A 17,311-nucleotide genomic window follows, 5' to 3' on the forward strand; every position below is an offset into this window, starting at 1 on the left:
AAATGAAAGAGAAGTTGCAACGGACATCACAGAAATATAAAGGATTGGTTACAAAAGATGACTACAGAAATTATATGCCAATGAACTGGACAATCGAGAAGAAATGGACAAAGGCCTAGAAGCATACAATCTTCCAAGACTGAATGGAGAAGAAATAGAAAATGTGAACAGACCAATTCCTAGTAATGAAGTGGAATCAGTAATCAAAAAACTCCCAACAAAGTCCAGGACTAGATGAATTCTGGTCACAGGTGAATTCTACCAAATATGGAAAGGAGGGTTAATACCTATCCTTCTCAAAGTATCCCCCCCCCACCCCCAGCCAAAGAGTAGAGCTTGGAGTTTTCCTATTTATCTAATTTAGCTGGAAGCAGCAAGCAGAGCCCTATCAAACAACTCAAGAATACTTAAAGGAATGTGCCATTTAGCACAAAGGAGAACGGCGCAGGGACGACCTGGTCGTAAAGGAACGGTCAGAGAGGGAAATATTCATTATGAGGTCTGGATGAAAATGTGGAGGCTGAGAGGAGGGGTCTGTTCTAAGTGTGAGGACCAGCAAATGTCCCTGGGCATATGAGCGAGGGAAAAAATTGGTGGAGAGCAGGAACGGGGTTAAACAGCAGAATCTTCTTGGCTGAGAGGAGCCATTCTCCACGCTGGAGAGTAACTACATTGCTGCTTGGGGAGGAAGGAACTGGGAGGCTGGGGAAGAGGAGGAAAGGAAGGGACTGTCAGGGTCTTATCGGGCATCGTTGGTAGAGTGGAGGGTCTACCAGATTCTGGCGACGAGACATAAATGTCACGAGAGCAATGACTTTTCTCTGGCCTGTTTCGATCAGTCGTACCTTCAGTGCCTAGAAGAGTGCCAAGTACAACAGAAAAGACTCGGGAAATATTTGTTGAATGAAAAAAAAATGAATGAATGAGTAAAATACGAGCACCTGCAAGACTGAAGTTCTTGAGCACGGGAATAACGTGATAGAAATGTCCGAGGAAGAATATTTTTGTCAATGTGTGACAGATGGTATCAGTGTGTACAGGCACACAGACAAATCGATCAATAGAGCGTCATGATGGAGACTTACGTAAGAATCGTGATCAGAGGAAGAGAAAAGACACAGGGCAGAAGGAAGATACAGGGAGGGAAAGGGACATGATAAGGACTTGGATCTGGAAGCACAAGGGTACCTCTTATGAGCCAAGGGAATGCAAACGGACGCTGCAAACTCATTTGGATTCCAAACTGGTGATGGGGATTCGGGAACGCCCTTGTTGGGACGAGCGCCGGGTGATGCATGGAAGTGTCGAGTCACTGTGGTGCACACCTGAAACTAACACCACCCGCTATGCTAACTGGAATTTAAATAAAAACCTAAAAAAACGCGCACCTGTGTAGTTAGATACTAACGTTTCTCTCTTCGGAAATGGAAAAATGGCTCTCGGAATCCCTCATAAAACAACGAACCAACTGTAATGTTTTTGGTAGGAGGCTGTGTTACCGCTTGGGCAAATACAGGGGCTGTTTTTCCAGGGTATCTTTGGAACTATTTTTGAGTTGTGGCGACTTTTCACTCTAAAATAATGCTGATGGAGGAACCGACTAGATTCACAAAGCCGGCTTATAAGTGTCATGAATGGTTCTGTGTCTAACTCTTCTAGCATTCATCTATCCGATTTCATAACCATCCCAAATTACTGCCTCTGCTGGGTTGCTTTCGCTGAACCCTGCCATTCAGGATGGACGGACTGATACCCTTATTTCAACCAAGGGTCAGGAAAGAGACCGAATCACTTTGACGTGATCAACTGTTTCTTCGTTTTTTGTAAGTGAGTGTTCATAACACAAAACCATTGATGTGAATATGTAAATTCTAGGACTCGCGGCACCTTCGATAAGCCAAGGTAACTGTTTCCTCCTTGATTAATGACAGCAAGAATTAAACTGCAGTGCCTGGCATATGGGAAATTGCTGAGAACGAAGAGCCCATATTTTGGCCGACACGCTCTTCGCCGCTTTCGATTCTCCTTTTATTTCATCAAGTTCACACGAAGGAGAGAAAAGGCACCGAGTGATGTTCAGAACAATTAGAGCACCTTTCTTTTTCCTTCCTGTGAAAAAGAGTAACTTTCTTTCCTTTTACTTTATCTACCAATATCTTCCCCATTTCACGTATTTCATTCCCTTTTAATGATAGATGTTATGAAAGTGGCCTTTGTCATTACACACACTGACCTCTCCTCGAGTCTAAGGGACAGACGGAGAATGGAGTCTCGCTGTCTTTGAAAATGCCACTGCCCACTGTTGTTCCCAACTCTGCCTCAATACATCGATACAAACTTCATGGACCGAAGCGGGAGATCGAAATGAGTGTCTTAGAGGCTGGGGCACAATCTTGGGGGGGGGGGGAACCTTATGAATACAAATAAATCCTGGGGCGCCTGGGTGGCTCAGGTTAAGCATCTGACTCGTGATTTCAGTTCAGGCCATGATCTCCGTTTGTGAGTTTGAGCCCTGCATCGGGCTCTGCACTGAAAGTCCAGAGCCTGCTTGGGATTCTCTCTCTCTCCCTCCCTCTCTGCCCCTACCCCATTCTCGCTTTCTCTCTCTCTCCCTCTGAACATAAATAAATAAACTTGAAAATAAATCCTTTCCTACTCATAGAAATGTCTGTTGCCCTATTCCATCCTTTAATTTATTATGTATCTATGTGCAAAAGTTAGGTGAGGCTTACCTTTTCCTTTCTGCTTTATACCTCATGGTATTACTACACTGATGGTAAAAAGCTCAGACTCTGGAGCCGGATGCCCTGTCTTCAATCTTGGATCTGTCACTTACTAACTAAATGACCTTAGGAAAATTATTTAGCCCCTCTGGACCGACCGCACTTTCTTCAGATACAAAGACAGAATAATAACAAAGTCTATCACTTACTGCTGCTGAGAGCATTCAACGGGTCAAGAAATATAAAGTGCCCAGGACACCGCGTGATATGTGACGCACTGGGTGTTGGCTGCTGTCTTTAGTAGCGTTTCGCATTATAAGTACAGGATTTTACGAGAGTGCTTTTGAATTACTAAACTTCGGAGAAATTTCCCCTCTTTAGAGAAGCAAATAGGCTGTCTGTCCAAAGTTTGGCCGATTGAGAAGAACTATAAAGGAGAAAAAGAAACCTCCACTCTGTCATCTCACAACCTAGGGGTAACACCTCCTCCCAGGGTTTAGCACATTCCCTTCCATCTACCGTGAAGTCCGTCCGTCTCCCTCTGCCACCCTCTGCTACCACCCCTCTTCCAGACACAGAAGAAAGCACAAAATATTTGTATAAAGACATGTGAAATTGGGACACACAAGTGATCAGAAAGCAGGAAACCTGACTAGCGCTCCTTGCATTTCCCGTGTCGTTTATGCGACACGGGGCGTCGCACTTAACTGTCCCCTCTTTTTGCGCTGCCACTGAACTGTCTCACAATGGGTGTAGCAAGAGCTCCCCTCTGTGCTCTTTCCAACAACGCTGAGGTGCGTCCACCAGCTTCTCAGGAGAATGGGCAACTGTGCAAAAGGGGAGAGTGAAGAACAACTAAAGGCTTAGGCTACGGAGGATGTGGCGAGAAAATGTGAGAGGGAGCGGAAGACCAGAAGTGTCTACAATTCCTCCGTAGTGGCAGGAGCTACGGAGAGGTCTCCTCTAAAGTGTTAATTACAAGGCATTCTGGTATTTAAGGGATGTCCTCTGTTATGCATTTAGAGTAAAGCCCAAGAATCACATGATAAACACACGCTAATTTTCTCACTTTTTGTATAATCCTGTAGTAAGCCAAGAGAGAACTCTATCAAATTAGGATAGCTGTGTTCCTCATTTAAATTCACTCTAATGTCTTAATATGCATCTCTCCCATGGTTATAAAACCTCACCATTCTAATCTGATCTGAACCCTCAAGTATCAATCGGCTCCGTAGCAAGCAAATGAATGATTCATTTATTCAAAATAAAATGAATCATTCCGAAAATGGGTGATTTACATAAACATATGAGATATTAGCTACTCGAGTTAGGAAAATGAGGCCAGTCTCCCCATTTCAATTCATTTCTGGCTTTTTTTTTTTTTTTTTTACCCCTGATGTGCTCCTACCTAATGTTGAGAGACTTCTTCCGAAGCTCACTCCACTTGAAGTTCATGGTATCCAAACGTCTTTGCAACAGGGCTGCGTCATCAGAACCTTCCAGGGATCTCAGGACTTTCTGGCCATTTTCATCCAGGTTGTGATAGATATCTGTGTGAGCTTCGATTTCTCCTTGGAGGTCCTACGAGACGGCAGGAAGAAGAACATGCACGGAGTTACCAAGCGAAAGAGATCGGCTAAATGTGATTTGGGAGGAGTGTAAAAAATGATTCGTTCACAAGACACTTGAACTGGGTCAACTAACAAGACGACGCACCCCCAACTTCCTCTTCTTGTTGTATTATCTCTTCGTGTTATTATGGAGATCGGAAGTGGGCATCTTATTAGGTATAATCAATTTATTCCTTGACATTATAAATTGGAACATTATATATCTGCAACTTTACACGTTTCCTAAGTTACATCGACTAGTCTGCAGACAAAAGAGAGTGTTTTCTGGAAGTGATAAGAAATAAAATTCCATGACAAAGTGCACCCCAGGGCCGATCGTTTCATTACACTATGGGTTAAGTCATATTTTCCATGCACATAAGTAATCTGTAGAGTTGATTCTGACCATAAAAGCATGGAGAGACTAATAAACAAGGTTGTACTCGGTCCGCAGCACCAGCACGTTAATGGGATTCTATCATAGGAGAGCATCTTCTTGACAATGCACATTAAGTTCACCTTGGCATTACAGCATCACACATTTATTATAGCGTCATACATTTATTAGTAAGATTTCCCACTTAAACTACCGTCGTATTTTTAGGCTTGACAGGTAGAAAGCCCACAGGACCTTGAGAAGCGTTATGATAAGAGATTACACATTCAACCTCATTTGTATATACACAGATCAAGAAAATTATCATAGTAGAAGAATCTGACCTTTACATGGTATGTCTTCCTGTGTAACATTTTCAGCTTGAACCGGGGACTACAGCACTGATCGTGTTGCATAGCAATCCTGAGAAAACCCAGCGACTGAAAGAGCCCTGCTTTAAAATGCCAACTTTGCTTACATTCTGTTGACAGAATGAATTTCAGAGCACAGGCCTCACCAGTCAATAATAATAAACAGCCACTTTGTACTCCTCACTAAACGGTGGCCAGGCCTGTGGGTGTGGGAGGGACCTCAGAGAGGAGGCCTGGAATATGCAACTGACAGTTTATATGAAACAGCCAACTTTTCTTATCATTTTGCCATTATAAGCCAGAGACATTAGAAATTCATTTTCTATATGTGTTTCCCTCCTTGTTCCCAATAGAACGGTCAAAGCCAAAGGAACATTCCTTAGAGAGCTGCCGGGTACCAGCATTCCTTTCTGCCCACACAATGAATGGAGCCTTTGTCCATTATCTGACTTGCTTTGAGAGATTTGTATGCTTCTGTTCAACAAGTTTAAAAATTCATTCTGAAGCTCCGAACAATTGGATTGATCTGTGTAACTAGAAACTTTTTTTTTTTCTGCTCTCTCTTTCTAAAATGGAATGAAATGGCTCTTCTGAAGTGAGGGGGGATGTGAGAGCAAGTCACGGACTCTTAGATGCCGACTTCGGAATGTTGAGAAGTAAGGTGGATGGACAATGAATGTCCCTGTCACTATTTCTGGAAGTCACGAGGTGGCGGTGGGGGGGTGGGGGTATGGATAGAAGCACATCCAAAGTTGAAAGAAGGGAAAGAGTCCAACAGATCGAGCAGCATCTATCTCTATCCCATCAAAGAACAGGCTTGGGCCGCAAGGAAATTGCCTGATTTCGAGACCAGCTTACGTGGTGGAAAGCTGGTATTGGGCTTCCTGCGGGATGGGGTTTGATGAAACACGCATCTCTGTTCTTTGTTTAGGTCACAGAACGGGGCAGAACATGCCCCTGCTGAATTTGCCACTTCTTCAGGAAAAGAGAAAAGTGATGTTAATATATCTAAAGAAATCAGGGCTCAAAACCAAACAGACCCGAGTCATCCACAGAATTCTCCCCACTTCTCTCTTTTGCTTCACTTTTCCTCTTGCTGTATTTGATTCAGAACTTTGCCTCGGAGTACCCACCTAGGGGACGGACACCAAACCTTTAGTTGTTCAAGAAAATGAGGTCTGACCAATACAATCAGCTTTGTGCATCAACATGCATATAAATGATAGTTCATCTGAATTTTTAGATCCCGCGCTTAGAGCAGACACCGAAGCTCAATCGACAGTTCCTTAAGATCATGTAGATCGTGAAGTCATCAACACCTTCTTGAATAAATGAGCGATCGTCCCAAGCATAAAGAGGAAGGTGATTCGTAAGTCTGCTAATTTTCACCTTTGCTATTTCCGTTATGCCACCTATAAACATCTTTGTTGTATCATCAAAAAGATAAACACATGTAAAACCGATGCACCCGTATTTATTGAGGACTGGTTATTTGTCTAGTCTTAGCACGGTGGGAAAATAAGAGGAACGCAAGAGAGAGCTCTGCCTGTACGTCTCCGGAAATCTAGCGTGTGCTTTCGAAAGAACTCCTTCATATTACCAACTAAATATTGATGGGAATTTCCGACCAAATCTCAGAGGTGTTGGGATAAAAACTGCTCCCCTTGGAAGTTCGGAAGTGGCTGAACTATAAAAGTCTTGGCACGGGCACGAGGGAGCTCCTAGCTTGCACCTCTTCTCTGGGTCACCGTGCTGGTTGAGAGTGACAAATGACACAAGAACAGTAATGGGCTTTCCGGTGTGCAAAACACTTACAAAGGTACCGCTTTGTTCTTCCTCCTGGCCCTGTGGAGTATGTGTTTTCTCTGTTTTTCCTATGAGAGCACCGAGGTGGAGAGAAATGTAACTGACTTGCCTACAGTCATGTATCTTTTAAGTATTAGAATTAGAGTTCTTTCGACTCTGGAAGCTCTTGGGCTGCCCCTCCCCGCCCCATTTGCTACGAGCAGCGCTTGTAATAGACCGTAGTTACTGAAGCTGAACGAGGCTATTCCTAACAAGGTGGGGAAAAGCAACTGTTGAGGGAAAAGCCCTTGGAAAGTGGACGTTACTGACTTCGATCAGAAATGTACCCGCATGGATTGATTTGTTCCGAACGGAAGATGGAATCCTGACCACCGTTTTCACTTCTTGTTTGGCAGCTGGGCAGCTGTGAGCAAAAACCGTTTGGGCCACAAAGGGCTCCTGCTGCAAACTCTCCTTGCCGCCGGAACAGAAATTCTCCCTTCAGTAACATCACACTAAGCAATGGCCTGACACGTCGGTATGGATGCAGCCGGTCCGTGTTCTCTCGGGACGGCAGGACGGTAGGGAATTTGTCAAGCCACAGGACGCGGGTAGGCTGCTGGAAAACGGAGGTGAGCGTTGGTGAGGAACACAAGGCTTTTTTGAAAGGAGGTTGGCATGCTGTAATGGAGATTTTTTTAATACGAGTGGGCAGCATGACTCCTAGGGGGGAGGAGACATTGACAGGACAGGTAGGAAGGAGGACACCTACACTTGCCTAAAACTCCCACAATGGCATTTATCTTAAGAGGGACCTTAGACTCGGGGGCCACAGAAAAGCAGGGGGCGGGCGAAGGCTCTCTTCTTTTTTTGATGGTATTCTTTAAAAAGACCAATAACTAAAGAAGAGGGAAAAATGCCCAAGGTCACACAGCTGAACAACCACGGGGCCAGATTTCAAACCCAGGCTATTGGACCCCAGGGACTGTGCTCTTAACCACGAGGCGATGTTACCTCTGAGGTTTTTCCCATTAACTAAAAATTTTTCCCAATTATTTTCTCCTGTTAATAACACGACGAAGTGTTAAGGAGTGTTAGGAGTGTTGCTTAAGTTTCAACAAACCTCGCCCTGCCATCAGACAAGGCAGAAAAATGCTTTCGGTACCCCAAGAGTTCATTTTATGGTCTTAATAATATGGAGACTGTTAAACAGAACTGAAGCAGTGGACAGAGATATCTCCAAGACAATAAGAGAGAACATCCAATCATTGAGAAACCGGGTGCCAATAAAATAATAATTTGTTGCCTCCCCCACCAAAGGACCGCAGAGCCTCACATTCTGTGTGATCACAGAGGAAAACTCCACGGTGACCATCAAGAAGGCCAGCTGTAAGGCAAGCAGTACATTCACAGCGCAGAGGTTTTAGGAGTGGAGAGAATCTTGTTTCCCGGAGAGCTGTTTCAAATCTCGCACTCCCTTCTTTTTTCTGAGAGTCTGGCCTCCTTCTTTCCGAAGTCCCCTTTCTCAGCCTCCGGGGAAAATTCATGGCAGAATGCAGTTAAGTAGACCTAGTTTGAGTCTCCGCCTTCTCTTTCCCTTATTAGCTGCCTAAGTTGAAAAACTCTTTAATCTCTTTGGCTTTGCTCAATATTAAATAATAATACCTACCTGCTGGGTTGTTTTGAATCTTACATGGAATAATTTTTGTAAAATACTTTTAACAGTGTCCAGAACACAAAAAGCCTTTAATAAGTAATAGCTAATATAAGGGTTTCTCTTGGAAGACAATCAGTGTGGAGGCCAAGTGCTAGAAATAGACTTCATGAACTCATGGGACTTGGTCTGAGCCTTGAAGGATGGATAAGACTGAGAGAGGTAGAGGGAAGGAGGTATTCCCACTGGGCAGAAGACTGTAAGAATGGCAGAAGGGGGGGGAGTGAGTTTGCTTTATGAGCAGGGACAATGAATTGCACAGCCCGATGGGAAGCCACGATGTGTGTTCGGAAGAGACAGACTGTAGTTGAGGTCCGGGGCTCCTGGGTGGCTCAGTTGGTTAAGCGTCGACTTCGGCTCAAGTCATAATCTCACAGTTTGCCAGTCTGAACCCCCTTCGGGCTCTGTGCTGACAGCTCGGAGCCTGGAGCCTGCTTCGGGTTCTGTGTCTCCCTCTCCCTCTGCTCCTCCCCCGCTCACACTCTGTCTCTCTCTCAAAAATAAAATAAACCATAAAAAACAATAAAAAAAAAAAAGAATGCAGTTGAGGTCCTTACACTAAGTAGGGTGGAGGCCTTCTTTCAGGAAGTCACTGAGAATAAAAGTTTCTAAAGGAGAGTAGGACAAAGACAAGATTATGGAATATTAAATTTGTACTGTCTCACTCAACAAGTAGAATGATCCACAGTGTCCCTAAGTAACGAGATGACTGGAGAAGAAGAGGAGAAGTTATAAAAGTTTTATTAGAAGAGGGGCGCCTGGGTGGCGCAGTCGGTTAAGCGTCCGACTTCAGCCAGGTCACGATCTCGCGGTCTGTGAGTTCGAGCCCCGCGTCGGGCTCTGGGCTGATGGCTCAGAGCCTGGAGCCTGTTTCCGATTCTGTGTCTCCCTCTCTCTCTGCCCCTCCCCCGTTCATGCTCTGTCTCTCTGTCCCCAAAATAAATAAACGTTGAAAAAAAAAATTAAAAAAAAAAAGTTTTACTAGAAGAAAAATAAAGAAGAGAGATGTCAAGAATGAGTTAGGGCTACACCCTTCTTATTATATCCAAACAAATGATTACGATACTATTCCAAAACATCATTGATAATAGTAGCCAGATATTTTCTTTCCTATGTAAATGGAGCTATTTGTCCCTAAAAAAGAGCTCAGCAAAGGACAGCCTCCCTGTCTTGAATGTAACCGAGAAGTCGGCAACAAAACAGACACAAAGATGTGGGAAGAATAAAAATAAGTGACCGCATCTGCGTACAAAATTCACGAAAGACGCACAATCTCTAATCTTTTCTGAAAGCAATTAGTATGTGAATAACGATAAGGCCATTAGTTCCTCTTCACTGATAATTTTCACCTAATTCAAATTCGCTTGATAGGAAAAAAAAAAAAAAGGAGAAAGAAAAAGAAGGAGTGGTGATGTGATTTCCAAGAACTTAAAAGGTCAGGAACAAAGATCCAAAACAGGAGAGAAGTTATCCTTGAGGGCTACACGGAAGGTGGCAAGGAGCGACACCTGACAGAGAACCAGAAAGCTGTAGAAGGAGCCACGGGCACACACAGGTGACCGGGGTTACGCAGCGTGGCGACTAACAGCCCTACACATATTATTAGCCCTTGAAGGCATCACCTTGCTTTAATGTGAAGCCAAATGATTAATGTTGATAATGAAGATCTGAAATTCACCAGGAAAAGCAGAAGTATGTTCAGTAAACTCTATTTAAGAAGCAGTATATCTAAAACTTTTAAAATTTCTTTTAATGTTTATTCTATTTTTGAGAGAGAGAGAGAGAGAGAGAGAGAGAGAGGGAGAGAGAGAGAATGAGAACGTGCACGCGTCAGCAGGGGAGGGGCAGAGAGAGAAGGGGGCAGGATCCGAAGAGGGCTCCACACTGACACTTGATTGGGGGCTCGGACTCACGAACTGTGAGATCACGACCTAAGCCAAAGTCGGACGTTTAACCAACCGAGTCACCCAGGCGCCCCTATCTAAAACCCTTTAACTGAATTTGTCCAACATAGTTATCCCAGAAAGGTGTTGATGCTTTAAAGACATTAAACAAAACAAAAACCCATGCACAAAAGTCAAACTCCCTTCGTTTGGTTATCCAAAATGACTTGTGAGACACAGGCTCTCAATACTCGAGGTTTTGGACTACACACACACACACACACACACACACACATATTCCATTATGAGAACAGAAATCGAGAGTAAATCTTTCAAAACGTTTATAGCAACCTAAAAATAAAAAGCGCGGGGTTGCATTTTGTGTCTGGTTTGAAAAGTAATTCATTTTTATTGCATGTTACAAAAGTATCAGTCTGGTATGGATTGAACATTAAAACTAGCAAAACAAAACAGAATTACCCTTCCTAATGGATTTTTTTTTTTTTTTTTGAGAAGCACCCGTATCAAGGAACTGGACCTACAAACTTGGCCTTATAAGGACTCTAATCTAACCACCAGACGTCCTTCACTCACTCAGGAAATGCAGTTGGGTACAGACTCACAGAAGGTGTGACTGTTTTCTGTTATTCTATCTCTGGCCGTTGCAGTCCTTGGGAAAGCAGCAGAGGCATCAGCCCAAGAGAAACAAGAGTTAATTTGGGGACTCTTGTTTGGCTTGGAGCCTTGTTGCTCTAGGTAGATAAGGAGTGTGTTTGCAGGTCCACTGCATCGCAATGCATCTTAAACGGGCAGCTATGGATTTAGGAGTCCACAGGCTGTGCTTTAAAAATGGCTGTTATTAAGGTCCTCAGAGACTATTATCCTGCAGGGTCCGTTGTCTTTGCTTTCATACCTCATTCAAAAATTCCCACACTTGTGCCCGAGAACAGTGGAGAGAAGGGATATGGTCTCCTGCCTCGGTACATTGCCAGGTGCAAACCTTTATTTCAAAGTCTAATCTTTAAAAATGCCTGGCCTAGGGTGGATTCCCCCGGAGGAAACTGAGCAAAATCCTATTTGTCAGACCGCCTTAAGCAATTGCAAACTCTGGTAACACGTGATGCTTTCTCTCCTTGTCTGCCCCTCTGGTTTACTCTAGTCTTAAAATTACTTTTTAAAATCAAAGAGTTCACTTCAGATATACCAGGTTGGAAGTAACATGGGAATCATCTTTTCTCTTCTGCATCGCGTTTTTACTTGTTTCTTTTTATTCTGTCACAGTGTGAAAATTCTCTGCATATTTATTCATTACACAAACATACATGGAAGTGCCTATGGTATTTCCAAGATTTCACTAGGAGCTATGGGACCACATCTAATGTAAGACAGATGTAGTCCCAGCCCTTACATTTCCTTCCTTCCTTCCTTCCTTCCTTCCTTCCTTCCTTCCTTCCTTCCTTCCTTCTTTCTTCCTTCTTTCTTCCTTCTTTCCTTCCTTCCTTCCTTCTTTCCTTCCTTCTTTCCTTCCTTCTTTCCTTCCTTTCTTCCTTCTTTCCTTCTATCTTCCCTCCTTCCCAACTTTATCTCCCTCCCACTAATATTTAATATATCAGCATCTAGGCCTCCAGTGGTGAAAGACAAACTTCTACTTTCTTGATGTACACAGCCTAATAAGGTGAACACAGAGAGAAATAGGATAAACAGGAAAGAAATAGGGCAAACAGATAAACAAATATTCAATAAAATAAGAAGGTTCTCTGAAGATAGCAAGTGGAGGGTTATGGTGAGAACAACGGTCTCCATGTGGTGGTGATGGAGTGTTCTTTGGTCACGGTGGTCATGAAATACCTACGTAAGAAGGTTCAACGTCACCTGAGACTTGAAGGATGGAAAGACACCAGTTATAAGAAAACCCAAGGCCACAGAATTCCTTCTGAGTAAAAGGGGGACTTGGCCATACTCCGTACCCTTCGAATCTCGATGTTGATCTTTCTCAGCATTATCTCTTAGCTCCTGCCTACAGCGCTGGCTCCCATTGCCATGCACTTGGAACTCATTTTCCTCGGAACAGCCTCGTGTCTTCTCTGCTGGCGAGCTTGGAGTCATGAAGGAAGGTGAGAGGAGAACCAGAGGGACACAGCGTTAATGAAGGCCCTCAAGGGACCAGGCATTGGGTTAGGTACTAAATGCTCTGCCTACGTCACCTCATCTAATCTTTGCCCAAACCTTATAAAGTAGGCATCGTTTGCCCTATTGATGGATGTCACAAACTAACGGGCTTTGAAACATTTTGTAATTTGCTCAAGATCACAAAGCTACTAAGTGGGGGGAAGTTAGACTCTAAACAGATCTTACAGGGCCTCGGGCCAGGCTCTTTCCACTGCGCCAGGCCTCATCCCAGTCTGTTAATTACCTCCACCCTCTCCAGGCGTTGAGACATACACGTGCCTTCACGTATTCTCTTGTTATGTGGACTTGTGTCACTCTTCCTCAAAGGTTTCACATCCAGTTCCCTACCTGGAGTATAAGTTCTAAACATAAAACAAACATTAGAAAATCATTCCCCAAACCTTCCTTTGATCCCTCATTCCCCTTAAGGGGCTGCCCTATTTCTCTCCTAAACTTCATAGCCTAACTTTTGAAGGGTGCTGTGCGCAGTCAACCTCCTTCAGTCTTCTCACTCTTACAACTACTTCCGCCTCTCCTCTTAAACTGTTCTCATGAAGGTGACCAATGACATTCCTTGCGGCCAAACCCAAAAGACACGGCTCTGTTCTTTGTTTAAGGCTTTATGTATTTTGCAGAAAGCGAGACAGAGAGACAGAGAGATAGAGAGACAGAGAACCAGCAGGGGAGGGGCAGAGAGAGAAAGGGATAGAGAGAATCCCAAGCAGGCTCCACGCTATCACCGCAGAGCCCGACACAGGGCTCTATCTCACAACCATAGGATCGTGACCCGAGCCAAAATCAAGAGACAGATGGTTAACCAGCCGAGCCACCCAGGCACGCTGGCAATGTTCTATTCTAATGCAACTCACCTCTCAGCAGTGTTTGACACAGTTGACCACGCCCTCCTTTTGGAAACCCTCTCTCTCCCTCCTTTTTGAAACCCTCTCTCTTCTCTTGGCGACCATGACCCCATAATTTCTTAGTGTTCCCCCTCCCTCTTTGGCCCTTCCTTTTTTGTTTCCTTTGACAGGTTGTCCACTCCCACCTAATATTTGAATGTTGGTGGTCTGCAGGACTTGGTCCTAGGAGCCTTTTTCTTCTCCTTCTCCTCTTTCTCCCTATCCCTAAGTATGCTTACCTAGTCCCATGGTCTTAGATAGAACGGATAACCTGAATAATCCCCAATTCAAAGAGCCAGCCCCGAACTCCTCTCTGAGGTTCACCAATGTATTAGAAATCTCCACTTGAATGTGTCACAGTTGAAAGCATAACATGCTGAAAAGGGAACACAAAACTGACTTCTCCCCCAGTTTTTACCATCTCAATAAATGATGCTACCATCCATCTGTTCCAGTTAAAAATGTGGAGTTATCTTTGAGACATCCTTCTCCTTTACTCTCATCATCCAACCCATTAGTGTGTGTGAGGATTCCAACATCCAAATTGTATCTCACATCAGCCACCCTAGTCCAGGCCACCGTTATCTTTTGCCTGGATTCGAGGCCCTGCCTCTAACTGGTCTTCTAGTTTCTTCTCCTGCCTTCTTTAATCTCCACATAGCAATACAGTGATTTATTTGAAGCCTACATCAGACCATGTCACTATCTTGCTCTAGAAGCTTCTATTGCTTCCTGCTACATTTGAAATAAATCTCAAACTCCTTACAATGGGACTTCAAGGCCCCACATTATCTGAAGGATCTCTGACCTCGTCTCTGGCCACATTTTTTTTACTTTAGAGAGACAGAGAATGTGGGAGGGCAGAGGGAGGGGGGAGAGAGAGAGAGAGAGAGAGAGAGAGAGAGAGAGAGAATCTCAAGCAGGTTCCATGGTCAGTAAGGAGCCCGACGCGGCGCTTGATCCCATAACCCTGGGATCATGACCTGAGCTGAAATCAAAAGTCAGTTGCTCAACAACCGGCCTGAGCCACTCAGATGCCCCTACATTTCCTAGTAAGCTCTAGCCAAGATCTTTCCTATCACAAAGCTGGTGGTAAAAGCCCCACTTTTTACTTGGGAGGCAACCTGTGTCCTCCTTTTTTCCTATAACTGGTATCTTCTCATTCTTCACGTCTCAGCTGACATTGAACTTTCTCACATAGATATGTCTCTTTTTTTTAAAGTTTATTTTGAGAGAGAGAATAAATATTTAAAATGTAAACGTTTAAATACCAAAAATACTTGAACAGTGCTTGAGAATAATTATTTAAGGGGCAGCTGTCAGCGTATGTGGCATCACGGAGAGAATGGAGGCAGGAATTTAGCTGACAGGCAGCCTCAGCCATTCTTGAACCAACGACAAGGTTGTTCCAAAGCCAGGAAAGAAGGAGGAGGGACGCTACCATCATTGGGTGTGCATAAATTACAGAAAGAGTCGCATGTGTGACTCAATTTCATCCTTTCCTTTCTCTACCTTCGGGAGGTAGACACCGGCAAAGTGAGAACTGTTCACAAAAGCATTTTAAAGATAGAAATGCTATTTTAAGCTGCATTTCCCCCAGGAGTCAGACAAACATCATATATGCTGTGGTTTAAACATATACATACATACACTCGCCCCTTGGAACCAAGTAAGTTACAATGACGAGGCAAGGGCACTGACACGAGAGCCGCAGGTAGGCATGGGAGACTCCCAACGAAAAGACGTTCTGTTAGGCGTTCCTAAAGCATGTGGGAGTGGGTTTTCAAGGACACGCGCTCCTGAAAAAGGGCAGGTAGAGTAAACACTGCATGGGATGGGTCAAAAACAGTTAAGGTGCCGCGGACACAGCGGAGGAAACTAATGTCATGATGCTGGTGTTGGAAGATGAAACAAGTCCGGAGGCTGTTTTCTTTTTTACAAATACATCTAAAATTCCTATCAAAACCTATACTGTCTTGCAATATTTTTTCAGATATTGCTATATGGCTTCATTGCTCGTAAGTGGGTATTGCCTGCGTGCGGCATCTCTCAGAGAGAGGATCCTTGCCGACGGTAATCTCGAAAGGCCTTCATACGTAAACTCGAGATTGCCCATGTAAATCGTAGAGACGGCCACGTATGAAAAGTCCACAACGCGGAAGGTACTTTGGGTTTTGTGTTATGTTTTATGTGCGGGAATCAGCCTGTTGGAAGATAACTGTCCTTATCTGAGAAAGACCAGATGGGCCTTTCCGACACTGAGACATATTTATTATCGCACAGCCACGAGGAGGGGTGGGGATATAGTAGAGGGAGAAAAATGGGGCAGGAAACTAACGCTCAGACTCCTTATAAGTCCCCTCCATCACGTCTGTGAAGTGGGCTTGGACAGGTTGCTTCATCTCCAACCTGTAGCTTCCTCAACTGGGGGCTAAGAACGAGGGGGAGTCAAATGTATAAATTCCGACAGATCTGTGTTCTAACCCTCGTTCTTCCCCAGTCTTCGAGTACAGAGCAAGTAACTTCTGAGTCGGGCCACATGCAATACCACGCAATCATTACTTCATTCAAGTATCTGGGAGATACTCAGTTGGTGCAGGTTTCTGCGATGCTCTGAGAGGAATGCCCAGGCAACTGAATTATACTCCAGTTAGGTATGTCCTTATTTATTCCTCCTCGGTCAACTCAGAACTAATACCTTTCGTGATGTGGAGTGCCTCGCAATGAACAGAACACATTCTTATCCTTAAAAGAGGCAGCTGTCTTCCCATGGACCAATACACATCTGGTTATATTTAGCTATACAATTTGTCTATGTTATATGCAGAGCTAAAGGTTAGAGGAGCTCTTATTTTCCTGAACGTCTTCGTCACAGAGCTATTCCCCCCCCTCGAGATTCTGTGTAGTTCAAGATTGTGGATTAGAAATAAGCAATTAGTTGATGTCAAGTCTCATCTTATCCCAACAGCAATGTGTAAGAAGGCAAGAACATATGGCAAAGGGCCATAATTATTTTTCATAAAACACCAGAAATCACAACAGCCATGTTGCTAATTTCCTCTGGCTCGTTTTAATTATGAATGTTGTAACTGCAGAACAACTTTCTTCTGGCCCCCGCCCCTCGAAAGAAACCCCTCTTAACCTCCCAACACAACCACAAACAACCCTACATGGAGGCAACTGTTTGGAATAGGTTAAGGATATCATAAATCTACGATGATTTTTATGTCTTTTCACCCTGAATAGCAGGACAATTTCTAAATAATTCACAGACACGCATTGGACACAACTGTATTCATCTGTGGGTGCTCATTAGTCTAAAGTTTAGAGATATTACCTTTATTATTTTTTTTATATTTCAACACTGTAACATTTCTTTTCTCTTTCTTTCTTTCTTTCTTTCTTTCTTTCTTTCTTTCTTTCTTTCTTTCTTTCTTTCTCTTAATATGAAATTTATTGCTAAATTGGTTTCCATACAACACCCAGAGATATTACCTTTAACGTGAATTCTAGGTACCCATAAAGTTTGAATGTTAAAGAAGGTTCTCGTACCACGATGTTAACTGAAGTCCTATTGACATAATTGCGTCTGAATCCCTGTTGTTCTTTGGTGAGTTAATTTCCCTCTATTTAGCTTCTCTTCTCTTATGGAACAGGGTGGATGGTGATTGGGAGAAAATATACTCTCTTTTTCCGTGTATGAAGAAAAGGAAGAGGAAGGTGTGGACATGAATAAAAAGATAGGTAACACTGCCATATCCGCCAAAGAAAATCTCACAAA

General features: G+C 43.7%; 1 protein-coding gene across 8 annotated transcripts in view; it reads right to left on the reverse strand.

Annotated features, from left to right (window-relative positions):
• Positions 1–17,311, reverse strand: part of DMD (dystrophin) — a 2,018,590-nt gene that overhangs the window by 361,146 nt on the left and 1,640,133 nt on the right. For all 8 annotated transcript variants that reach the window (XM_043570319.1, XM_043570321.1, XM_043570317.1 and 5 more), the window contains one exon: positions 4,132–4,304. In XM_043570319.1, the coding sequence (XP_043426254.1) occupies positions 4,132–4,304 (173 nt within the window). The remainder of the gene's footprint in view (positions 1–4,131; positions 4,305–17,311) is intronic.

This window comes from Prionailurus bengalensis, chromosome X (genome assembly GCF_016509475.1).
Source record: "Prionailurus bengalensis isolate Pbe53 chromosome X, Fcat_Pben_1.1_paternal_pri, whole genome shotgun sequence".
Classification (NCBI taxonomy): domain Eukaryota; kingdom Metazoa; phylum Chordata; class Mammalia; order Carnivora; family Felidae; genus Prionailurus; species Prionailurus bengalensis.